General features: G+C 56.8%; 1 protein-coding gene across 1 annotated transcript in view; it reads left to right on the top strand.

Annotated features, from left to right (window-relative positions):
- ptpn18 (protein tyrosine phosphatase non-receptor type 18) overlaps positions 1-25,606 on the top strand; it is a 391,917-nt gene that overhangs the window by 148,372 nt on the left and 217,939 nt on the right. The window contains exon 11 of the mRNA XM_072487997.1: positions 13,610-13,699. Coding sequence (XP_072344098.1) covers positions 13,610-13,699 — 90 coding nt within the window. The remainder of the gene's footprint in view (positions 1-13,609; positions 13,700-25,606) is intronic.

The following is a 25,606-nucleotide window of genomic DNA, read 5'->3' as shown; positions in this document are numbered from 1 at the left end:
CTCCCAGGACAGGTACAGCACAGGGTTAGATACAGAGTAAAGCTCCCTGTACACTGTCCCCATCAAACACTCCCAGGACAGGTACAGCACAGGGTTAGATACAGAGTAAAGCTCCCTGTACACTGTCCCCATCAAACACTCCCAGGACAGGTACAGCACAGGGTTAGATACAGAGTAAAGCTCCCTGTACACTGTCCCCATCAAACACTCCCAGGACAGGTACAGCACGGGATTAGATACAGAGTAAAGCTCCCTCTACACTGTCCCCATCAAACACTCCCAGGACAGGTACAGCACGGGGTTAGATACAGAGTAAAGCTCCCTCTCCACTGTCCCCATCAAACACGCCCAGAACAGGTACAGCACGGGGTTAGATACAGAGTAAAGCTCCCGGTACACTGTCCCCATCAAACACTCCCAGGACAGGTACAGCACGGGGTTAGATACAGAGTAAAGCTCCCTCTACACTGTCCCCATCAAACACTCCCGGGACAGGTACAGCACAGGGTTAGATACAGATTAAAGCTCCCTCTGCACTGTCCCCATCAAACACTCGCAGGACAGGTACAGCACGGGGGGAGATACAGAGTAAGGCTCCCTCCACACTGTCCCCATCAAACACTCCCAGGACAGTTACGGCACGGGGTTAGATACAGAGTAAAGCTCCCTCTACACTGTCCCCATCAAACACTCCCAGGACAGGTACAGCACTGGGTTAGATACAGAATAAAGCTCCCTCTACACTGTCCCCATCAAACACCCCCAGGCCAGGTACAGCACGGGGGGAGATACAGAGTAAGGCTTCCTCCACAATGTCCCCATCAAACACTCCCAGGACAGTTACAGCACGGGGTTAGATACAGAGTAAAGCTCCCTCTACACTGTCCCCATCAAACACTCCCAGGACAGGTACAGTACGGGGTTAGATACAGAGTAAAGCTCCCTCTACACTGTCCCCATCAAACACTCCCAGGACAGGTACAGCACGGGGTTAGATACAGAGTAAAACTCACACTACACTGTCCCCATCAAACACTCCCAGGACAGGTACAGCACGGGGTTAGATACAGAGTAAAGCTCCCTCTACACTGTCCCCATCAAACACTCCCAGGACAGGTACAGCACAGGGTTAGATACAGAGTAAAGCTCGCTGTACACTGTCCCCATCAAACACTCCCAGGACAGGTACAGCACAGGGTTAGATACAGAGTAAAGCTCCCTGTACACTGTCCCCATCAAACACTCCCAGGACAGGTACAGCACAGGGTTAGATACAGAGTAAAGCTCCCTGTACACTGTCCCCATCAAACACTCCCAGGACAGGTACAGCACGGGATTAGATACAGAGTAAAGCTCCCTCTACACTGTCCCCATCAAACACTCCAGGAGAGGTACAGCACGGGTTAGATACAGAGTAAAGCTCCCTCTACACTGTCCCCATCAAACACTCCCTGGACAGGTACAGCACAGGGTTAGATACAGAGTAAAGATCCCTCTACACTGTCGCCATCAAACACTCCCAGGACAGGTACAGCACAGGGTTAGATACAGAGTAAAAATCCCTCTACACTGTCCCCATCAAACACTCCCAGAACAGGTACAGCACGGGGTTAGATACAGAGTAAAGCTCCCTGTACACTCTCCCCATCAAACACTCCCAGGACAGTTACAGCACGGGGTTAGATACAGAGTAAAGCTCCCTCTACACTGTCCCCATCAAACACTCCCAGGACAGGTACAGCACGGGGTTAGATACAGAGTAAAACTCACACTACACTGTCCCCATCAAACACTCCCAGGACAGGTACAGCACGGGGTTAGATACAGAGTAAAGAACCCTCTATACTGTCCCCATCAAACACTCCCAGGACAGGTACAGCACGGGGTTATTCACAGAGTAAAGCTCCCTCTACACTGTCCCCATCAAACACTCCCAGGACAGGTACAGCACAGGGTTAGATACAGAGTAAAGCTCCCTGTACACTGTCCCCATCAAACACTCCCAGGACAGGTACAGCACAGGGTTAGATACAGAGTAAAGCTCCCTGTACACTGTCCCCATCAAACACTCCCAGGACAGGTACAGCACAGGGTTAGATACAGAGTAAAGCTCCCTGTACACTGTCCCCATCAAACACTCCCAGGACAGGTACAGCACGGGATTAGATACAGAGTAAAGCTCCCTCTACACTGTCCCCATCAAACACTCCCAGGACAGGTACAGCACGGGGTTAGATACAGAGTAAAGCTCCCTCTCCACTGTCCCCATCAAACACTCCCAGGACAGGTACAGCACGGGTTAGATACAGAGTAAAGCTCCCTCTACACTGTCCCCATCAAACACGCCCAGAACAGGTACAGCACGGGGTTAGATACAGAGTAAAGCTCCCGGTACACTGTCCCCATCAAACACTCCCAGGACAGGTACAGCACGGGGTTAGATACAGAGTAAAGCTCCCTCTACACTGTCCCCATCAAACACTCCCGGGACAGGTACAGCACAGTGTTAGATACAGATTAAAGCTCCCTCTGCACTGTCCCCATCAAACACTCCCAGGACAGGTACAGCACGGGGGGAGATACAGAGTAAGGCTCCATCCACACTGTCCCCATCAAACACTCCCAGGACAGTTACGGCACGGGGTTAGATACAGAGTAAAGCTCCCTCTACACTGTCCCCATCAAACACTCCCAGGACAGGTACAGCACTGGGTTAGATACAGAATAAAGCTCCCTCTACACTGTCCCCATCAAACACCCCCAGGCCAGGTACAGCACGGGGGGAGATACAGAGTAAGGCTTCCTCCACAATGTCCCCATCAAACACTCCCAGGACAGTTACAGCACGGGGTTAGATACAGATTAAAGCTCCCTCTACACTGTCCCCATCAAACACTCCCAGGACAGGTACAGTACGGGGTTAGATACAGAGTAAAGCTCCCTCTACACTGTCCCCATCAAACACTCCCAGGACAGGTACAGCACGGGGTTAGATACAGAGTAAAACTCACACTACACTGTCCCCATCAAACACTCCCAGGACAGGTACAGCACGGGGTTAGATACAGAGTAAAGCTCCCTCTACACTGTCCCCATCAAACACTCCCAGGACAGGTACAGCACAGGGTTAGATACAGAGTAAAGCTCCCTGTACACTGTCCCCATCAAACACTCCCAGGACAGGTACAGCACGGGATTAGATACAGAGTAAAGCTCCCTCTACACTGTCCCCATCAAACACTCCAGGAGAGGTACAGCACGGGTTAGATACAGAGTAAAGCTCCCTCTACACTGTCCCCATCAAACACTCCCTGGACAGGTACAGCACAGGGTTAGATACAGAGTAAAGATCCCTCTACACTGTCGCCATCAAACACTCCCAGGACAGGTACAGCACAGGGTTAGATACAGAGTAAAAATCCCTCTACACTGTCCCCATCAAACACTCCCAGAACAGGTACAGCACGGGGTTAGATACAGAGTAAAGCTCCCTGTACACTCTCCCCATCAAACACTCCCAGGACAGTTACAGCACAGGGTTAGATACAGAGTAAAGATCCCTCTACACTGTCCCCATCAAACACTCCCAGGACAGGTACAGCACGGGGTTACATACAGAGTAAAGCTCCCTCTACACTGTCCCCATCAAACACTCCCAAGACAGGTCCAGCCTGGGGTTAGATACTGAGTATAGCTCCCTCTACACTGTCCCCATCAAACACGATCAGGACAGGGACAGCATGGGGTTACATACAGAGTAAAGCTCCCTCTACACTGTCCCCATCAAACACTCCCAGGACAGGTACAGCACAGGGTTAGATACAGAGTAAAGCTCCCTGTACACTGTCCCCATCAAACACTCCCAGGACAGGTACAGCACAGGGTTAGATACAGAGTAAAGCTCCCTGTACACTGTCCCCATCAAACACTCCCAGGACAGGTACAGCACAGGGTTAGATACAGAGTAAAGCTCCCTGTACACTGTCCCCATCAAACACTCCCAGGACAGGTACAGCACGGGATTAGATACAGAGTAAAGCTCCCTCTACACTGTCCCCATCAAACACTCCCGGGACAGGTACAGCACAGGGTTAGATGCAGAGTAAAGCTCCCTCTCCACTGTCCCCATCAAACACTCCTAGGACAGGGACAGCACAGGGTTAGATACAGAGTAAAGCTCCCTCTACACTGTCCCCATCAAACACTCCCAGGACACGTACAGCACGGGTTAGATACAGAGTAAAGCTCCCTCTACACTGTCCCCATCAAACACTCCCAGAACAGGTACAGCACGGGGTTAGATACAGAGTAAAGCTCCCTGTACACTGTCCCCATCAAACACTTCCAGGACAGGTACAGCACGGGGTTAGATACAGAGTAAAGCTCCCTCTACACTGTCCCCATCAAACACTCCCGCGACAGGTACAGCACAGTGTTAGATACAGAGTAAAGCTCCCTCTGCACTGTCCCCATCAAACACTCCCAGGACAGGTACAGCACGGGGGGAGATACAGAGTAAGGCTCCCTCCACACTGTCCCCATCAAACACTCCCAGGACAGTTACAGCACGGGGTTAGATTCAGAGTAAAGCTCCCTCTACACTGTCCCCATCAAACACTCCCAGGACAGGTACAGCACGGGGTTAGATACAGTGTAAAGCTCCCTCGACACTGTCCCCATCAAACACTCCCAGGACAGGTACAGCACAGGGTTAGATACAGAGTAAAGCTCCCTGTACACTTTCCCCGTCAAACACTCCCAGGACAGGTACAGCACAGGGTTAGATACAGAGTAAAGCTCCCTGTACACTGTCCCCATCAAACACTCCCAGGACAGGTACAGCACAGGGTTAGATACAGAGTAAAGCTCCCTGTACACTGTCCCCATCAAACACTCCCGGGACAGGTACAGCACAGGGTTAGATACAGAGTAAAGCTCCCTGTACACTGTCCCCATCAAACACTCCCAGGACAGGTACAGCACGGGATTAGATACAGAGTAAAGCTCCCTCTACACTGTCCCCATCAAACACTCCCAGGACAGGTACAGCACGGGGTTAGATACAGAGTAAAGCTCCCTCTACACTGTCCCCATCAAACACTCCCAGGACAGGTACAGCACGGGTTAGATACAGAGTAAAGCTCCCTCTACACTGTCCCCATCAAACACGCCCAGAACAGGTACAGCACGGGGTTAGATACAGAGTAAAGCTCCCTGTACACTGTCCCCATCAAACACTCCCAGGACAGGTACAGCACGGGGTTAGATACAGAGTAAAGCTCCCTCTACACTGTCCCCATCAAACACTCCCGGGACAGGTACAGCACAGGGTTAGATACAGATTAAAGCTCCCTCTGCACTGTCCCCATCAAACACTCCCAGGACAGGTACAGCACGGGGGGAGATACAGAGTAAGGCTCCCTCCACACTGTCCCCATCAAACACTCCCAGGACAGTTACAGCACGGGGTTAGATACAGAGTAAAGCTCCCTCTACACTGTCCCCATCAAACACTCCCAGGACAGGTACAGCACTGGGTTAGATACAGAATAAAGCTCCCTCTACACTGTCCCCATCAAACACCGCCAGGACAGGTACAGCACGGGGGGAGATACAGAGTAAGGCTTCCTCCACAATGTCCCCATCAAACACTCCCAGGACAGTTACAGCACGGGGTTAGATACAGAGTAAAGCTCCCTCTACACTGTCCCCATCAAACACTCCCAGGACAGGTACAGTACGGGGTTAGATACAGAGTAAAGCTCCCTCTACACTGTCCCCATCAAACACTCCCAGGACAGGTACAGCACGGGGTTAGATACAGAGTAAAACTCACACTACACTGTCCCCATCAAACACTCCCAGGACAGGTACAGCACTGGGTTAGATACAGAGTAAAGCTCCCTCTACACTGTCCCCATCAAACACTCCCAGGACAGGTACAGCACAGGGTTAGATACAGAGTAAAGCTCCCTGTACACTGTCCCCATCAAACACTCCCAGGACAGGTACAGCACAGGGTTAGATACAGAGGAAAGCTCCCTGTACACTGTCCCCATCAAACACTCCCTGGACAGGTACAGCACAGGGTTAGATACAGAGTAAAGATCCCTCTACACTGTCGCCATCAAACACTCCCAGGACAGGTACAGCACAGGGTTAGATACAGAGTAAAAATCCCTCTACACTGTCCCCATCAAACACTCCCAGAACAGGTACAGCACGGGGTTAGATACAGAGTAAAGCTCCCTGTACACTCTCCCCATCAAACACTCCCAGGACAGTTACAGCACAGGGTTAGATACAGAGTAAAGATCCCTCTACACTGTCGCCATCAAACAGTCCCAGGACAGGTACAGCACAGGGTTAGATACAGAGTAAAGATCCCTCTACACTGTCCCCATCAAACACTCCCAGGACAGGTACAGCACGGGGTTACATACAGAGTAAAGCTCCCTCTACACTGTCCCCATCAAACACGACCAGGACAGGGACAGCATGGGGTTACATACAGAGTAAAGCTCCCTCTACACTGTCCCCATCAAACACTCCCAAGACAGGTCCAGCCTGGGGTTAGATACTGAGTATAGCTCACTCTACACTGTCCCCATCAAACACTCCCAGGACAGGTACAGCATGGGGTTAGATACAGAGTAAAGCTCCCTGTACACTGTCCCCATCAAACACTCCCAGGACAGGTACAGCACAGGGTTAGATACAGAGTAAAGCTCCCTGTACACTGTCCCCATCAAACACTCCCAGGACAGGTACAGCACAGGGTTAGATACAGAGTAAAGCTCCCTGTACACTGTCCCCATCAAACACTCCCAGGACAGGTACAGCACGGGATTAGATACAGAGTAAAGCTCCCTCTCCACTGTCCCCATCAAACACTCCTAGGACAGGGACAGCACAGGGTTAGATACAGAGTAAAGCTCCCTCTGCACTGTCCCCATCAAACACTCCTAGGACAGGGACAGCACAGGGTTAGATACAGAGTAAAGCTCCCTCTACACTGTCCCCATCAAACACTCCCAGGACACGTACAGCACGGGTTAGATACAGAGTAATGCTCCCTCTACACTGTCCCCATCAAACACTCCCAGAACAGGTACAGCACGGGGTTAGATACAGAGTAAAGCTCCCTGTACACTGTCCCCATCAAACACTTCCAGGACAGGTACAGCACAGGGTTAGATACAGAGTAAAGCTCCCTCTACACTGTCCCCATCAAACACTCCCGCGACAGGTACAGCACAGTGTTAGATACAGAGTAAAGCTCCCTCTGCACTGTCCCCATCAAACACTCCCAGGACAGGTACAGCACGGGGGGAGATACAGAGTAAGGCTCCCTCCACACTGTCCCCATCAAACACTCCCAGGACAGTTACAGCACGGGGTTAGATACAGAGTAAAGCTCCCTCTACACTGTCCCCATCAAACACTCCCAGGAAAGGTACAGCACGGGGTTAGATACGGTGTAAAGCTCCCGCTACACTGTCCCCATCAAACACTCCCAGGACAGGTACAGCACGGGCTTAGATACAGAGTAAAACTCACACTACACTGTCCCCATCAAACACTCCCAGGACAGGTACAGCACGGGGTTAGATACAGAGTAAAGCTCCCTCTCCACTGTCCGCATCAAACACTCCCAGGACAGGTACAGCACAGGGTTAGATACAGAGTAAAGCTCCCTGTACACTGTCCCCATCAAACACTCCCAGGACAGGTACAGCACAGGGTTAGATACAGAGTAAAGCTCCCTGTACACTGTCCCCATCAAACACTCCCAGGACAGGTACAGCACGGGATTAGATACAGAGTAAAGCTCCCTCTACACTGTCCCTATCAAACACTCCCGGGACAGGTACAGCACAGGGTTAGATGCAGAGTAAAGCTCCCTCTGCACTGTCCCCATCAAACACTCCCAGGACAGGGACAGCACAGGGTTAGATACAGAGTAAAGCTCCCTCTACACTGTCCCCATCAAACACTCCCAGGACAGGTACAGCACAGGGTTAGATACAGAGTAAAGCTCCCTGTACACTGTCCCCATCAAACACTCCCAGGACAGGTACAGCACGGGGTTAGATACAGAGTAAAGCTCCCTCTACACTGTCCCCATCAAACACTCCCAGGACAGGTACAGCACGGGGCTAGATACAGAGTAAAGCTCCCTCTACACTGTCCCCATCGAACACTCCCAGGACAGGTACAGCACGGGTTAGATACAGAGTAAAGCTCCCTCTACACTGTCCCCATCAAACACTCCCAGAACAGGTACAGCACGGGGTTAGATATAGAGTAAAGCTCCCTCTACACTGTCCCCATCAAACACTCCCAGAACAGGTACAGCACAGGGTTAGATACAGAGTAAAGCTCCCTCTACACTGTCCCCATCAAACACTCTCAAGACAGGTCCAGACTGGGGTTAGATACTGAGTATAGCTCCCTCTACACTGTCCCCATCAAACACGACCAGGACAGGGACAGCACGGGGTTACATACAGAGTAAAGCTCCCTATACACTGTCCCCATCAAACACTCCCAGCACAGGGACAGCACGGGGTTAGATACAGAGTAAAGATCCCTCTACACTGTCATCATCAAACACTCCCAGGACAGGTACAGCCTGGGGTAGATATAGAGTAAAGCTCCCTCTACACTGTCCCCATCAAACACTACCAGGACAGGTGCAGCACAGGGGTTAGATAGAGTAAAGCTCCCTCTGCACTGTCCCCATCAAACACTCCCAGGACAGGTACAGCACGGGGTTAGATACAGAGTAAAACTCACACTACACTGTCCCCATCAAACACTCCCAGGACAGGTACAGCACGGGGTTAGATACAGAGGAAAGCTCCCTCTACACTGTCCCCATCAAACACTCCCAGGACAGGTACAGCACAGGGTTAGATACAGAGTAAAGCTCCCTGTACACTGTCCCCATCAAACACTCCAAGGACAGGTACAGCACAGGGTTAGATACAGAGTAAAGCTCCCTGTACACTGTCCCCATCAAACACTCCCAGGACAGCTACAGCACATGGTTAGATACAGAGTAAAGCTCCCTGTACACTGTCCCCATCAAACACTCCCAGGACAGATACAGCACGGGATTAGATACAGAGTAAAGCTCCCTCTACACTGTCCCCATCAAACACTCCCGGGACAGGTACAGCACAGGGTTAGATGCAGAGTAAAGCTCCCTCTGCACTGTCCCTATCAAACACTCCCAGGACAGGGACAGCACAGGGTTAGATACAGAGTAAAGCTCCCTGTACACTGTCCCCATCAAGCACTCCCAGGAAAGGTACAGCACAGGGTTAGATACAGAGTAAAGCTCCCTGTACACTGTCCCCATCAAACACTCCCAGGACAGGTACAGCATGGGGTTAGATACAGAGTAAAGCTCCCTCTACACTGTCCCCATCAAACACTCCCAGGACAGGTACAGCACGGGGTTAGATACAGAGTAAAGCTCCCTCTACACTGTCCCCATCAAACACTCCCAGGACAGGTACAGCACGGGTTAGATACAGAGTAAAGCTCCCTCTACACTGTCCCCAACAAACACTCCCGGGACAGGTACAGCACAGGGTTAGATGCAGAGTAAAGCTCCCTCTGCACTGTCCCTATCAAACACTCCCAGGACAGGGACAGCACAGGGTTAGATACAGAGTAAAGCTCCCTGTACACTGTCCCCATCAAGCACTCCCAGGAAAGGTACAGCACAGGGTTAGATACAGAGTAAAGCTCCCTGTACACTGTCCCCATCAAACACTCCCAGGACAGGTACAGCACGGGGTTAGATACAGAGTAAAGCTCCCTCTACACTGTCCCCATCAAACACTCCCAGGACAGGTACAGCACGGGGTTAGATACAGAGTAAAGCTCCCTCTACACTGTCCCCATCAAACACTCCCAGGACAGGTACAGCACGGGTTAGATACAGAGTAAAGCTCCCTCTACACTGTCCCCATCAAACACTCCCAGAACAGGTACAGCACGGGGTTAGATACAGAGTAAAGCTCCCTCTACACTGTCCCCATCAAACACTCCCAGAACAGGTACAGCACAGGGTTAGATACAGAGTAAAGCTCCCTCTACACTGTCCCCATCAAACACTCCCAGGACAGGTACAGCACGGGGTTACATACAGAGTAAAGCTCCCTCTACACTGTCCCCATCAAACTCTCCCAAGACAGGTCCAGCCTGGGGTTAGATACTGAGTATAGCTCCCTCTACACTCTCCCCATCAAACACTCACAGGACAAGTACAGCACGGGGTTAGATACAGAGTAAAACTCCCTCTGCACTGCCCCCATCAAACACTCCCAGGACAGGTACAGCACGGGGTTAGATACAGAGCAAAGCTCCCCCTATACTGTCCCCATCCAACACTCCCAGGACAGGTACAGCACGGGGTTAGATACAGAGTAAAGCTCCCTCTACACTGTCCCCATCAAACACTCCCAGGACAGGTACAGCATGTGGTTAGATCCAGAGTAAAGCTCCCCCTCTACTGTCCCCATCAAACACTCCCAGGACAGGTACAGCACGGGGTTTGATCCAGAGTAAAGCTCCCTCTACACTGTCCCCATCAAACACTCCCAGGACAGGTACAGCACGGGGTTAGATACAGAGTAAAGCTCCGTCTACACTGTCCCCATCAAACACTCCCAGGACAGGTACAGCACGGGGTTAGATACAGAGTAAAGCTCCGTCTACACTGTCCCCATCAAACAATCCCAGGACAGGTACAGCACGGGGTTAGATACTGAGTAAAGCTCCCTGTACACTGTCCCCATCAAACTCTCCCAAGACAGGTCCAGCCTGGGGTTAGATACTGAGTATAGCTCCCTCTACACTCTCCCCATCAAACACGACCAGGACAGGGACAGCACGGGGTTACATACAGAGTAAAGCTCCCTATACACTGTCCCCATCAAACACTCCCAGCACAGGGACAGCACGGGGTTAGATACAGAGTAAAGATCCCTCTACACTGTCATCATCAAACACTCCCAGGACAGGTACAGCCTGGGGTAGATATAGAGTAAAGCTCCCTCTACACTGTCCCCATCAAACACTACCAGGACAGGTGCAGCACAGGGGTTAGATAGAGTAAAGCTCCCTCTGCACTGTCCCCATCAAACACTCCCAGGACAGGTACAGCACGGGGTTAGATACAGAGTAAAACTCACACTACACTGTCCCCATCAAACACTCCCAGGACAGGTACAGCACGGGGTTAGATACAGAGAAAAGCTCCCTCTACACTGTCCCCATCAAACACTCCCAGGACAGGTACAGCACAGGGTTAGATACAGAGTAAAGCTCCCTGTACACTGTCCCCATCAAACACTCCAAGGACAGGTACAGCACAGGGTTAGATACAGAGTAAAGCTCCCTGTACACTGTCCCCATCAAACACTCCCAGGACAGCTACAGCACATGGTTAGATACAGAGTAAAGCTCCCTGTACACTGTCCCCATCAAACACTCCCAGGACAGATACAGCACGGGATTAGATACAGAGTAAAGCTCCCTCTACACTGTCCCCATCAAACACTCCCGGGACAGGTACAGCACAGGGTTAGATGCAGAGTAAAGCTCCCTCTGCACTGTCCCTATCAAACACTCCCAGGACAGGGACAGCACAGGGTTAGATACAGAGTAAAGCTCCCTGTACACTGTCCCCATCAAGCACTCCCAGGAAAGGTACAGCACAGGGTTAGATACAGAGTAAAGCTCCCTGTACACTGTCCCCATCAAACACTCCCAGGACAGGTACAGCACGGGGTTAGATACAGAGTAAAGCTCCCTCTACACTGTCCCCATCAAACACTCCCAGGACAGGTACAGCACGGGGTTAGATACAGAGTAAAGCTCCCTCTACACTGTCCCCATCAAACACTCCCAGGACAGGTACAGCACGGGTTAGATACAGAGTAAAGCTCCCTCTACACTGTCCCCAACAAACACTCCCGGGACAGGTGCAGCACAGGGTTAGATGCAGAGTAAAGCTCCCTCTGCACTGTCCCTATCAAACACTCCCAGGACAGGGACAGCACAGGGTTAGATACAGAGTAAAGCTCCCTGTACACTGTCCCCATCAAGCACTCCCAGGAAAGGTACAGCACAGGGTTAGATACAGAGTAAAGCTCCCTGTACACTGTCCCCATCAAACACTCCCAGGACAGGTACAGCACGGGGTTAGATACAGAGTAAAGCTCCCTCTACACTGTCCCCATCAAACACTCCCAGGACAGGTACAGCACGGGGTTAGATACAGAGTAAAGCTCCCTCTACACTGTCCCCATCAAACACTCCCAGGACAGGTACAGCACGGGTTAGATACAGAGTAAAGCTCCCTCTACACTGTCCCCATCAAACACTCCCAGAACAGGTACAGCACGGGGTTAGATACAGAGTAAAGCTCCCTCTACACTGTCCCCATCAAACACTCCCAGAACAGGTACAGCACAGGGTTAGATACAGAGTAAAGCTCCCTCTACACTGTCCCCATCAAACACTCCCAGGACAGGTACAGCACGGGGTTACATACAGAGTAAAGCTCCCTCTACACTGTCCCCATCAAACTCTCCCAAGACAGGTCCAGCCTGGGGTTAGATACTGAGTATAGCTCCCTCTACACTCTCCCCATCAAACACTCACAGGACAAGTACAGCACGGGGTTAGATACAGAGTAAAACTCCCTCTGCACTGCCCCCATCAAACACTCCCAGGACAGGTACAGCACGGGGTTAGATACAGAGCAAAGCTCCCCCTATACTGTCCCCATCCAACACTCCCAGGACAGGTACAGCACGGGGTTAGATACAGAGTAAAGCTCCCTCTACACTGTCCCCATCAAACACTCCCAGGACAGGTACAGCATGTGGTTAGATCCAGAGTAAAGCTCCCCCTCTACTGTCCCCATCAAACACTCCCAGGACAGGTACAGCACGGGGTTTGATCCAGAGTAAAGCTCCCTCTACACTGTCCCCATCAAACACTCCCAGGACAGGTACAGCACGGGGTTAGATACAGAGTAAAGCTCCGTCTACACTGTCCCCATCAAACACTCCCAGGACAGGTACAGCACGGGGTTAGATACAGAGTAAAGCTCCGTCTACACTGTCCCCATCAAACAATCCCAGGACAGGTACAGCACGGGGTTAGATACTGAGTAAAGCTCCCTCTACACTGTCCCCATCAAACACTCCCAGGACAGGTACAGCACGGGGTTAGATACAGAGTAAAGCTCCCCTATACTGTCCCCATCAAACACTCCCAGGACAGGTACAGCACGGGGTTACATACAGAGTAAAGCTCCCCCTATACTGTCCCCATCAAACACTCCCAGGACAGGTACAGCACAGGGTTAGATACAGAGTACACTGCCTTGACGCTGCTGCAGCCTCCAGACCTCCCCGGGCCTCGTCTCACTTTTGCCTAATGAAGTTATGATGGTGCTCCTCTGCCTGATGGCCCTTTCCTGAGTCGCCCTGCACCCCTACCTGTGTCCAGTGCCCAGCCCGAGAGAAACTGGTGTAGTGTCCTCCCTCCCAGCCAGACTAACGTGTCCCCTTCTTCGCAGGATCAGTACGAGTTTATCTACCGCATTGTGGCCCAGCTGTTCCAGAAGGCGTTGGCGAATAGCGACCATAATTATGAAAACCTGAGAAAAGTAAGATGCTGCTGATATTCCAGCACTCACGCCCCAGTCAGGACAGTCTGGATTTAAGGATTGCATTAGCCGTTTAAATCTCTGTTTCTAACACTTCCATTGCGCTTCCCCCGGCCATACCCCTTCATTAGCCTTTCTACGTCTACCTCCCTCTCGGTCTCTCTCCCCCTGTGATGCACTGTCAATTACGACGAGACAAGAGCAGAGAGTAATCGAGGCTTTATTAAGCAGAGATGTGGAGCCTCCCGCATCTGCCGCCGAAATGGCTGCAGCTCGGAGAGCCCACACATTTATACTCCGCCTACTGGGCGGAGCCAGCAGGCAGGGATCTACCCCCATACCTGTAGGATAGGGGCCTTACCGTAATACCCTCGTATGCAGTATATACAATACAACATTGGTGACTACCACATTCACCCCCTGTTAAAAAAGAGTCCAGCGGGGGTGGTGGAAAACTATTTACATCCAGGTTGTTTAAAATTTAAGAAAGAGGTTACAAATTTAGACAATCGGGCGCCTTGATCCGTCGTTGCGAGCGCCGCAGTGCTGGCGGCGAGTCAGGCGTCGGGTCGGTCGTCGGTGACCCCGGGAGCGTGTCGGCATCCTCTTCATCCCCGGACGGGACCAAGGGGAGGACGGATTTTCCTGGAGCGGGAGGCTGTGGTGGGGTGCGCTGGGGGAAGGGAGGGTGGCGCCGGGGGCGGGGGTGTGGGGACCCAGCCGGTGCCAGACCCCTGAGGGAGATTGTGTTTTGGCGGCCGTCGGGGTACGCTACATAGGCTCCACGGGTTTGCGTGGAGTAGCTGCACCCTTTCAACCAATGGGTCCGCTTTGGGTAGCCGCACGTGCTTGCGGAGGAGAACGGGTCCTGGAGCTGCCAGCCATGTTGGGAGCGAAACCCCAGAGGTGGACTTCCTGGGGACGGCAAGGAGACGTTCATGGGGAGTCTCGTTGGTTGCGCTGCACAGGAGCGACCGAATGGAGTGAAGTCTGTCGGGGAGGACCTCCTGCCAGCGGGATGCCGGGAGATTTCTGGACCGTAGGGCCAGCTGGACGGCCCTCCAGACCATCCCATTCTCCCGCTCCACCTGCCCGTCTCCCCGGGGGTTGTAGCTGGTCGTCCTGCTCGAGGCAATGCCCCTGTTGAGCAGGATTGACGCAGCTGATCGTTCATAAAGGAGGATCCCCGGTCACTGTGGACGTAGGCGGGGAAGCCGAACAGAGCGAAGGTGGTGTTGAGGGCTTTGGTGACGGTGGCAGACGTCATATCGGGTCATGGGATGGCGAAGAGGAATCTGGAATATTCGTCGACCACATTGAGAAAATACGTGTTGCGGTCGGTGAGTGAGAGGGGACCTTTGAAGTCCACGCTGAGGCGTTCAAAGGGGTGGGAGGCCTTCACCAGGCACGCACGGTTTGGCCGGGAGAAGTGCGGTTTAACTCCATGCATACCTGGCAGTCCCTGGTGATAGTCCTGACTTCCTCGATGGAGTGGGGCAGATTGCGGGCCTTTATGAAATGATAAAAGCGGGTGACCCCTGGGTGACAGATCGTCGTGCAGGGTCCGGAGTCGGTCCACTTGTGCGCTGGCACATGTACCTCGGGATAGGACATCGGGGGGCTCATTGAGCTGACTGGGGCGATACAAAATCTCGTAATTGTAGGCGGAGAGCTCGATCCTCCACCTCAAGATCTTATCATTTTTGATCTTGCCCCGCTGTGTGTTGTTAAACATGAAGGCAACCGACCATTGGTCAGTGAGGAGAGTGAATCTTCTGCCGGCCAGATAATGCCTCCAATGCTGCACAGCTTCAACGATTACTTGGGCCTCCTTTCCGACGGAGGAGTGCCGGATTTCAGAGGCATGGAGGGTACGGGAAAAGAATGCCACGGGCCTGCCTGGTTGAGGGTGGCGGTCAGAGCGACGTCTGATGCATCGCTCTCGACTTGGAAGGGGAGCGTCTCGTCGACCGCGTGCATCGCGGCCTTGGCGATGTCGGCCTTGATACGGTTGAAGGCCTGGTGAGCCTCGGCCGTCAGTGGGAAAACGGTAGAGTGGATGAGTGAGCGGGCCTTGTCCGCATAGTTAGGGACCCACTGGGTGTAGTACGAGAAGAACCCCAGCATCGTTTGAGGGCCTTGGGGCAGTGGGGAAGGGGGAGTTCCATGAGGGGGCGCATGCGATCGGGGTCGGGCCCTAGAACTCCGTTCTGAACCACATAGCCGAGGATGGCTAATCGGTTCGTGCTGAACACACACTTTTCCTTGTTGTATGTTAGGTTGAGGAGTTTGGCGGTGTGGAGGAGTTTGGAAAAGTTAGCGTATTGGCCGCAGATGGTGACGTTATCCAGGTACGGGAAAGTGGCCCGCAGTCCGTACCGGGCAACCATTCGGTCCATCTCCCGTTGGAAGACCGAGACCCCGTTAGTGACGCCGAAAGGAACCCTAAGGAAGTGGTAAAGGCGGCCATCCGCTTCAAACGCGGTGTACTGGCGGTCCGCCTTGCGAATGGGGAGCTGGTGGTAGGCAGATTTCAGGTCCACTGTCGAGAAGACCCGGTACTGTGCAATCTGATTGACCATATCAGATATACGTGGGAGGGGGTACGCGTCGAGCTGCATGAACCAATTGATGGCCTGACTGTAGTCAATGACCATCCTGTTTTTCTCCCCAGTTTTCACCACTACCACTTGGGCTCTCCAGGGGCTGTTGCTGGCCTCGATGATGCCCTCCCGCAGCAGCCGCTGGACCTCAGACCTGATGAAGGTCCTGTCCTGGGCACTGTACCGTCTGCTCCTGGTGGCGACGGGTTTGCAATCCGAGGTGAGGTTCGCAAACAGGGAAGGTGGGTTGACCTTAAGGGTCGTGAGGCCGCATACAGTGAGGGGTGTTAGGGGCCCTCCAAATTTCAGGGTTAGGCTCTGGAGGTTGCACTGGAAGTCCAGGCCGAGTAGCAAGGCAGCGCAGAGGTTGGGGAGGACGTAGAGCCGGAAGCCGCTGAACTCTACGCCCTGGATGGTGAGGGTGGCGATGCAGTACCCCCGGATCGCCACGGAGTGGGATCCGGAGGCCAGGGAGATTCTTTGGTTAGTGGGGTGTACCGAGAGGGAGCAGCGCCTTACGTATCGGGGTGGATGAAGCTCTCAGTGCTCCCGGAGTCCAGAAGGCAGGATATCTTGTGCCCGTCGACCTTCACTGTCGTCGACGCGGTCGCGAGGTTGTGCGGTCGGGACTGGTCGATCGTGATGGAGGCGAGACGCGGCTGGTCGTCAGCGGTTGCAGGCGATGAGCGGCCCGATGAAGTGCCCGACGAGCAGGGGTCCTGAGGCGGGGAAGATGGCGGCGCCCATGGGCCGCACGTGTCCAGAGGCGGGCAAGATGGCAGCGCCCACGGGCCGCATGTGTCCTGAGGCGGGGAAGATGGCGGCGCCCATGGGCCGCACGTGTCCAGAGGCGGGCAAGATGGCAGCGCCCACGGGCCGCATGTGTCCTGAGGCGGGGAAGATGGCAGCGCCCACGGGCCGCATGTGTCCTGAGGCTGGGAAGATGGCAGCGCCCACGGGCCGCATGTGTTGTGAGGGGAGCAAGGTGGCGGCTCCCACGGGCCTCACGTGGTCTGAGGAGAGGAAGATGGCGGCGCCCACGGGTCGCATGTGGGGGGTGCAGGGATAATAGCGGCAATCGAGCGGGCCTGGCACACTGCAGCGAAATGTCCTTTCTTCCCGCAGGCTTTGCAGAGCTCCGTGCTCTGCAGCTGCTCCGCGCCGGGCAGCGCTGCCGGGGGTGTTTCGTCTGTCCGCAGAAATAGCACTTGGGTCCCCCGGGGTTGGTTGGCTGCCGTGCGGTGCAGGCCTGGGGTTGGCTGGGGGAGGTCGCTGATGGGGTCCACGGTGGGGTGTTCCCTGGCGGGGTCCATGATGCGCAGGAGGGGTGGGCCGTGCGGTCGGGGGCATACGCCTGTATATTGCGTGAGGCGACTGAGCGAGAGCGCTAGTTTCTTGGTCGCCGCGAGGTCGAGGGTTGCACCTTCTAAGAGGCGCTGGCGGATGTAGGCCGACCCTATGCCCGTGACGAACGCGTCTCTCATTAGCAGGTCAGAATGTTCGGCAGCCGAAACGGCCTGGCAATCGCAGTCTCCCACCAGGACGTGCAAGGGACGCCAGAAATCTTCCACAGAGTCACCGGGGAGTTGATGCCGCATGGACAGGAGGTGCCTGGCGTAGATTTTGTTGGTCTGCTGAGTGTAGTTCTCCTTCAGTAGCGCCATGGCCTCAGCGTAGGTCGGTGCGTCCCGGATGAGGGGAAAGATATCGGAGCTCAACCGCATGTGAAGGATCTGGAGCTTCTTGTTCCTCTGAGGGTGGTTCTGTCGCAGATCCGATGTAGGCTTCAAAGCGAGCTAGCCAATGTGCGATGGCCGACTGGGCGTTGTCTACTTGAGGGTGCAGCTGCAGGCGATCAGGCTTGATGCGGAGGTCCATCGTTGTAAAATCTCTGCGTAATAAATTGATGCACTGTCAATTACGACGAGACGAGAGCAGAGAGTAATCGAGGCTTTATTACCCAGAGATGTGGAGCCTCCCGCAGCTGCTGCCGAAATGGCTGCAGCTCGGAGAGCCCACACATTTATTGTGGTACCCTCAATAACGACGCTTAGAGTGTAAACAGTAAAGAAGGCTTTAATAAACTAAGAACTAGACTAGGGCCGAGACGTGTGCTAACTGCTGCACATATATTTACGGCTCCCAGATTGGCGGAGGCGGAGTCCCCCAGGGTTCCAAGCCCGGTCTTAAAGGGGACATCACCTTGCATGATGACAAGGGTACAGTGTTACAGTAACCGTTCATCACATTCACCCCCTGTTTAAAAAGAGTCCTGTGGGGGTCCACCCGTCTCGGTGGCTGGATCGTCCTCATCGACCTCCTCAGTCCGGGCGGTGGTGCGGCGGCCGGTGGTGCGGCGGACACGGATGTCCTGGTTGAGGGTACGTCCGGGAGCACGGCGGTCAGAGCTTCGGTCCGGGTCGGGGCGGGGGAACAGGGCGCAGGGAGAATAGGTAGGGCCGGGGGTAGCGGTGCCAGCACCGGCGGGGTGTGTAAAGGGGGGGGCGCTAGGGGGGGGGGCGCGCGGTAGGTGCTCACCAATGGGGGGTGGAGCCGGGAGGGGGTGTGTTGTAGGGGGTGCCGGGTCCTTCAGGGGAGCGGCGCGGGAAGGGGCGTCTGTAGTGGGTGTCAGATCCCGGAGGGAAACCGTATCTTGCCTGCTGTCGGTCTCTATGCCCCTGACCCCCATCTCGGTCTCTCTCCCCCGTCTCGGTCACTCTCCCACTTTTCCCCTCTCGGTCTCTCTCCCCCTGTTCCCCTCTCGGTCTCTCTCCCCCGTCCACCTCTCAGTCTCTCTCCCCCCCTTCCCTCTCAGTTTCTCTCCCCTATCCCCCTCTCGATCTCTCGGTCTCTCTCCCCCTCTCGGTATCTCTCCCCCTGTCCCCGTCTCGTTCTCTCTCCTCCTGTCTTCCTCTCGGTCTCTCTCCCCCTGTCCCCCTCTCGGTCTCTCTCCCCCTGGCCACCTCTCGGTCTCTCTCCTCCTGTCTCTCTATCTATCGGTCTCTCTCCCCCTGTCCACCTCTCGGTCTCTCTCCCCCTGTCCACCTCTCGGTCTCTCTCCTCCTGTCTCTCTATCGGTCTCTCTCCCCCTGTCCCCCTCTCGGTCTCTCTCCCCCTGTCCCCCTTCTCGGTCTATCTCCCCCTGTCTCCCTTCTCGGTCTCCCTCCCCCTGTCCCTCTCGGTCTCTCTTCCCTAGTCACCCTCTCGGTCTCTCTCCCCCAGTCCCCCACTCTCTCTCTCGCCCTGTCCCCCTTCTCGGTCTATCTCCCCCTGTCTCCCTTCTCGGTCTCTCCCCCCGGTCCCCTCTCCGTCTCTCTCCCCCAGTCCCCCACTCGGGCTCTCCCCCAGTCCCCCACTCGGGCTCTCCCCCAGTCCCCCACTCGGGCTCTCCCCCTGTCTCCCACTCGGTCTCTCGCCCTGTCACCCTCTCGGTCTCTCTCCCCCCCCCGTGCCCCTCTCGGTCTCTCTCCCCCTGTCCCCCTCTCGGTCTCTCTCCCCCTGGCCACCTCTCGGTCTCTCTCCTCCTGTCTATCTATCGGTCTCTCTCCCCCTGTCCCCATCTCGGTCTCTCTCCCCCTGTCCCCATCTCGGTCTCTATGCCCCTGACCCCCATCTCGGTCTCTCTCACTCTCTCTCTCTCGCTCTCGCTCTCGCTCTCGCTCTCTCGCTCTCGCTCTCGCTCTCTCTCTCTCTCTCTCTCTCTCTCGGTCTCTCTCCTCCTGTCTCCCTCTCGGTCTATCTCCCCCTGTCCCCCTCTCGGTCTCTCTCCCCCTCTCGGTCTATCTCCCCCTGTCCCCCTCTCGGTCTCCCTCCCCCTGTCCCCCTCTCGGTCCCTCTCCCCCATCCCCCTCTCGGTCTCTCTCCCCCTGTTCCCATCTCGTTCTTTCTCACCCTGTCCCCATCTCGGTCTCACTCCCCCTGTCTCCCTCTTGGTCTCTCTCCCCCTGTCCCCATCTCGGTCTCTCTCCCCCTGTCTCCCCCTCGATCTCTCTCCCCCTGTCCCCATCCCAGTCTCTCTCCCCCTGTCTCCCTCTAGGTCTCTCTCCCCCTGTCTCCCTCTCGGTATCTCTCTCCCTCTCGGTCTCTATGCCCCTGACCCCCATCTCGGTCTCTCTCCCCTGTCTCGGTCACTCTCCCCCTTTTCCCCTCTCGGTCTCTCTCCCCCTGTTCCCCTCTCGGTCTCTCTCCCCCGTCCGCCTCTCAGTCTCTCTCCCCCCCTTCCCTCTCAGTTTCTCTCCACTATCCCCCTCTCGATCTCTTGGTCTCTCTCCCCCTATCGGTCTCTCTCCCCCTGCCCCCTCTCTGTCTCTCTCCCCCTGTCACCCTCTCGGTATCTCTCCCCCTGTCCCCCTCTCGGTCTCTCTCCCCATTTGCCCCCCTCGGTCTCTCTCACCCTGTCTCCCTCTCGGTCTCTCTCCCCCGTCCCCCTCTCGGTCTCTCCCCCCTCTCTGTCTCTCTCCCCCTCTCGGTCTCTCACCCCAGTCTCCCTCTCGGTCTCTCTCCCGCTGTCTCCCTCTCGGTCTCTCTACCCTGTCCCCCTCTCGGTCTCTCTCCCCCTGTCCCCCTCACGGTCTCTCTCCCCCTGTCCCCCCCCCTCGGTCTCTCTCCCCCTGTCCACCTCTCGGTCTCTCTCCTCCTGTCCCCCTCTCTGTCTCTCTCCTGTCCCCCTCTCGGTCTCTCTCCCCCGTCTCCCTCTCGGTCTCTCTCCCCCTGTCCCCCTCTAGGTCTCTCTCACCCTCTCGGTCTCTCTCCTCCTGTCTCCCTCTCGGTCTATCTCCCCCTGTCCCCCTCTCGGTCTCTCTCCTCCTCTTGGTCTCTCGGTCTCACTCTCCCTGTCCCCCTCTCGGTCTCTCTCACCCTCTCTCCCTCTCGGTCTCTCTCCTCCTGTCTCCCTCTCGGTCTATCTCCCCCTGTCCCCCTCTCGGTCTCTCTCCCCCTCTCGGTCTCTCGGTCTCACTCCCCCTGTCTCCCTCTCGGTCTCCCTCCCCCTGTCCCCCTCTCGGTCCCTCTCCCCCATCCCCCTCTCGGTCTCTCTCCCCCTGTTCCCATCTCGTTCTTTCTCACCCTGTCCCCATCTCGGTCTCACTCCCCCTGTCTCCCTCTTGGTCTCTCTCCCCCTGTCCCCATCTCGGTCTCTCTCCCCCTGTCTCCCCCTCGATCTCTCTCCCCCTGTCCCCATCCCAGTCTCGCTCCCCCTGTCTCCCTCTCGGTCTCTCTCCCCCTGTCTCCCTCTAGGTCTCTCTCCCCCTGTCTCCCTCTCGGTATCTCTCTCCCTCTCGGTCTCTATGCCCCTGACCCCCACTCTCTCTCTCGCCCTGTCCCCGTCTCGATCTCTCCCCATTTCCCCCTCTCGGTCTCTCTCCCCCTGTCTCCCTCTCGGTCTGTCTCCCCCTGTCTCCCTCTCGGTCTGTCTCCCCCTGTCTCCCTCTCTGTCTCTCTCTCCCTGTCTCCCTCTCGGTCTCTCCCCCCGGTCCCCTCTCCGTCTCTCTCCCCCAGTCCCCCACTCGGGCTCTCCCCCTGTCTCCCACTCGGTCTCTCGCCTTGTCACCCTCTCGGTCTCTCTCCCCCCGTCCCCCTCTCGGTCTCTTCCCCCCCCCCCCCGTCCTCCTCTCGGTCTCTCTCCCCCTGTCCCCCTCTTGGTCTCTCTCCCCCTGGCCACCTCTCGGTCTCTCTCCTCCTGTCTCTCTATCGGTCTCTCTCACCCTGTCCACCTCTCGTTCTCTGTCCTCCCGTCTCTCTATCGGTCTCTCTCCCCCTGTCCCCCTCTCGGTCTCTCTCCCCCTCTCGGTCTCTCTCCTCCTGTCTCCCTCTCGGTCTCCCTCCCCCTGTCCCCCTCACGGTCTATCTCCCCCTGTCTCCCCTCTCGGTCTCCCTCCCCCTGTCCCTCTCGGTCTCTCTCCCCTGTCCCCCTCTCGGTGTCTCTCCCCCTGTCCCCATCTCGGTCTATCTCCCCCTGTCCCCCTCTCGGTCTCTCTCCCCCTGTCCCCCTCTCGGTCTCTCTCCCCCTCTCGGTCTCTCTCCTCCTGTCTCCCTCTCGGTCTCCCTCCCCCTGTCCCCCTCACGGTCTCTCTCCCCCATTCCCCCTCTCGGTTTCTCCCCCCCTGTCCCTCTCGGTCTCTGTCCCCCATCCCCCTCTCGGTCTCTCTCCCCCTGTTCCCATCTCGTTCTCTCTCACCCTGTCCCCATCTCGGTCTCTCTCCCCCTGTCTCCCTCTTGGTCTCTCTCCCCCTGTACCCATCTCAGTCTCTCTCCCCCTGTCTCCCCCTCGATCTCTCTCCCCCTGTCCCCATCCCGGTCTCTCTCCCCCTGTCTCCTTCTCGGTCTCTCTCCCCCTATCTCCCTCTCGGTCTCTATGCCCCTGACCCCCATCTCGGTCTCTCTCCCCCGTCTCGGTCACTCTCTCCCTGTTCCCCTCTCGATCTCTCGGTCTCTCTCCCCCTATTGGTCTCTCTCCCCCTGTCACCCTCTCGGTATCTCTCCCCCTATACCCCTCTCGGTCTCTCTCCTGTCCCCCTCTCGGTCTCTCTCCCCATGTGCCCCTCTCGGTCTCTCTCACCCTATCCTCCTCTAGGCCTCTCTCTCTCCCTCTCTCCCTCTCTCCCTCTCTCCCTCTCTCCCTCTCTCCCTCTCTCCCTCTCCTCCTGTCTCCCTCTCGGTCTCTCTCCCCCTGTCCCACTCTCGGTCTCTCTCCCCCTGTCCCACTCTCGGTCTCTCTCCCCCTGTCCCAGTCATGGTCTCTCTCCCCCTGTCCCCCTCTCGGTCTCTCTCCTTCTGTCCCCCCCCTCGGTCTCTCTCCGCCTGTCCCACTCTCGGTCTCTCTCCGCCTGTCCCAGTCTCGGTCTCTCTCCCCCTGTCCCAGTCTCGTTCTCTCTCCCACTGACCCCCTCTCGGTCTCTCTCCCCATGTCCCCCTCTCGGTCTCTCTACCCCTGTCTCCCTCTCGGTCTCTCCCCCCGGTCCCCTCTCCGTCTCTCTCCCCCAGTCCCCCACTCGGGCTCTCCCCCAGTCCCCCACTCGGGCTCTCCCCCAGTCCCCCACTCGGGCTCTCCCCCTGTCTCCCACTCGGTCTCTCGCCCTGTCTCCCTCTCGGTCTCTCCCCCCGGTCCCCTCTCCGTCTCTCTCCCCCAGTCCCGCACTCGGACTCTCCCCCAGTCCCCCACTCGGGCTCTCCCCCTGTCTCCCACTCGGTCTCTCGCCCTGTCACCCTCTCGGTCTCTCTCCCCCCCCCGTGCCCCTCTCTGTCTCTCTCCCCCTGTCCCCCTCTCGGTCTCTCCCCCCCCGTCCCCCTCTCGGTCTCTCTCCCCCTGTCCCCCTCTCTGTCTCTCTCCTGGCCACCTCTCGGTCTCTCTCCCCCTGTCTCCCACTCGGTCTCTCTCCCCCTGTCCCCCTCTCGGTCTCTCTCACCCTCTCGGTCTCTCTCCTCCTGTCTCCCTCTCGGTCTATCTCCCCCTGTCCCCCTCTCGGTCTATCTCCCCCTGTCTCCCCTCTCGGTCACCCTCCCCCTGTCCCTCTCGGTCTCTCTCCCCTGTCCCCCTCTCGGTGTCTCTCCCCCTGTCCCCCTCTCGGTGTCTCTCCCCCTGTCCCCCTCTCGGTCTATCTCTCCCGTCCCCCTCTCGGTCTATCTCCCCCAGTCCACCTCTCGGTCTCTCTCCTCCTGTGTCTCTATCGGTCTCTCTCCCCCTGTCTCCCCTCTCGGTCTCTCTCCCCCTGTCCCCCTCTCGGTCTACCTCACCCTGTCTCCCTCTCGGTCTCTCTCCCGCTGTCTCCCTCTCGGTCTCTCTCCCCCGTCCCCCTCTCGATCTCTCCCCCCCTCTTGGTCTCTCTCCCCCTGGCTCCCTCTCGGTCTCTCTCTCCCCCTGTCCCCCTCTCGGTCTCTCTCACCCTGTCCACCTCTCGGTCTCTCTCCTCCTATCCCCCTCTCACTCTCTCTCCCCCTCTCCCCCTCTCGTTCCCTCTCCCCCTGTCCCCCTCTCGTTCCCTCTCCCCCTCTCGTTCCCTCTCCCCCTCTCGTTCCCTCTCCCCCTGTCCCCCTCTCGGTCTCTCTCCCGCTGCCTCCCCCTCGGTCTCTCTCCCCCTGTCTCCCTCTCGGTCTCTCTCCCCCTGTCCCAGTCTCGGTCTCTCTCCCCCTGTCCCAGTCTCGGTCTCTCTCCCCCTGTCCCAGTCTCGGTCTCTCTCCCCCTGTCCCAGTCTCGGTCTCTCTCCCCCTGTCCCAGTCTCGTTCTCTCTCCCCCTGTCCCCCTCTCGGTCTCTCTCCCCCGTCCCCCTCTCGATCTCTCCCCCCCTCTCGGTCTCTCTCCTCCTTTCCCCCTCTCACTCTCTCTCCCCCTCTCCCCCTCTCGTTCCCTCTCCCCCTGTCCCCCTCTCGTTCCCTCTCCCCCTCTCGTTCCTTCTCCCCCTGTCCCCCTCTCGGTCTCTCTCCCGCTGTCCCCCTCTCGGTCTCTCTCCCCCTGTCCCTCTCGGTCTCTCTCCCCTGTCCCCCTCTCGGTCTATCTCCCCCTGTCTCCCCTCTCGGTCTCTCTCCCCCGTCCCCCTCTCGGTCTATCTCCCCCTGTCCCCCTCTCGGTCTATCTCCCCCTGTCTCCCCTCTCGGTCACCCTCCCCCTGTCCCTCTCGGTCTCTCTCCCCTGTCCCCCTCTCGGTGTCTCTCCCCCTGTCTCCCCTCTCGGTCTCTCTCCTCCTTTCCCCCTCTCGCTCTCTCTCCCCCTGTCCCCCTCTCGGTCTCTCTCCCCCTGTCCCCATCTCGGGTTCTCTCCACCTGTCCCCCTCTCGGTCTCTCCCCCTGTCTCCCTCTCGGTCTCTCCCCCCCTGTCCCCATCTCGGCCTGTCTCCCCCTGTCTCCCTCTTGGTTACTCTCCCCCTGTCACCCTCTCGGTCTCTCTCCCCCAGTCCCCCACTCTCTCTCTCGCCCTGTCCCCCTCTCGATCTCTCCCCATGTCTCCCTCTCTGTCTCTCTCCCCCTGTCTCCCTCTCTGTCTCTCTCCCCCTGTCACCCTCTCTGTCTCTCTCCCCCTGTCTCCCTCTCTGTCTCTCTCCCCCTGTCTCCCTCTCTGTCTCTCTCCTCCTGTCCCCCTCTCTGTCTCTCTCCTGTCCCCCTCTCGGCCTCTCTCCCCCTGTCCCCCTCTCGGTCTCTCTACCCCTCTCGGTCTCTCTCCTCCTGTCTCCCTCTCGGTCTCCCTCCCCCTGTCCCCCTCTCGGTCTCTCTCCCCCATCCCCCCTCTCGGTTTCTCCCCCCCTGTCCCTCTCGGTCTCTGTCCCCCATCCCCCTCTCGGTCTCTCTCCCCCTGTTCCCATCTCGTTCTCTCTCA

The sequence above is a fragment of the Scyliorhinus torazame genome, chromosome 22 (genome assembly GCF_047496885.1).
Source record: "Scyliorhinus torazame isolate Kashiwa2021f chromosome 22, sScyTor2.1, whole genome shotgun sequence".
NCBI lineage: Eukaryota > Metazoa > Chordata > Chondrichthyes > Carcharhiniformes > Scyliorhinidae > Scyliorhinus > Scyliorhinus torazame.
This window is presented reverse-complemented; position numbering and strand designations above follow the sequence as displayed.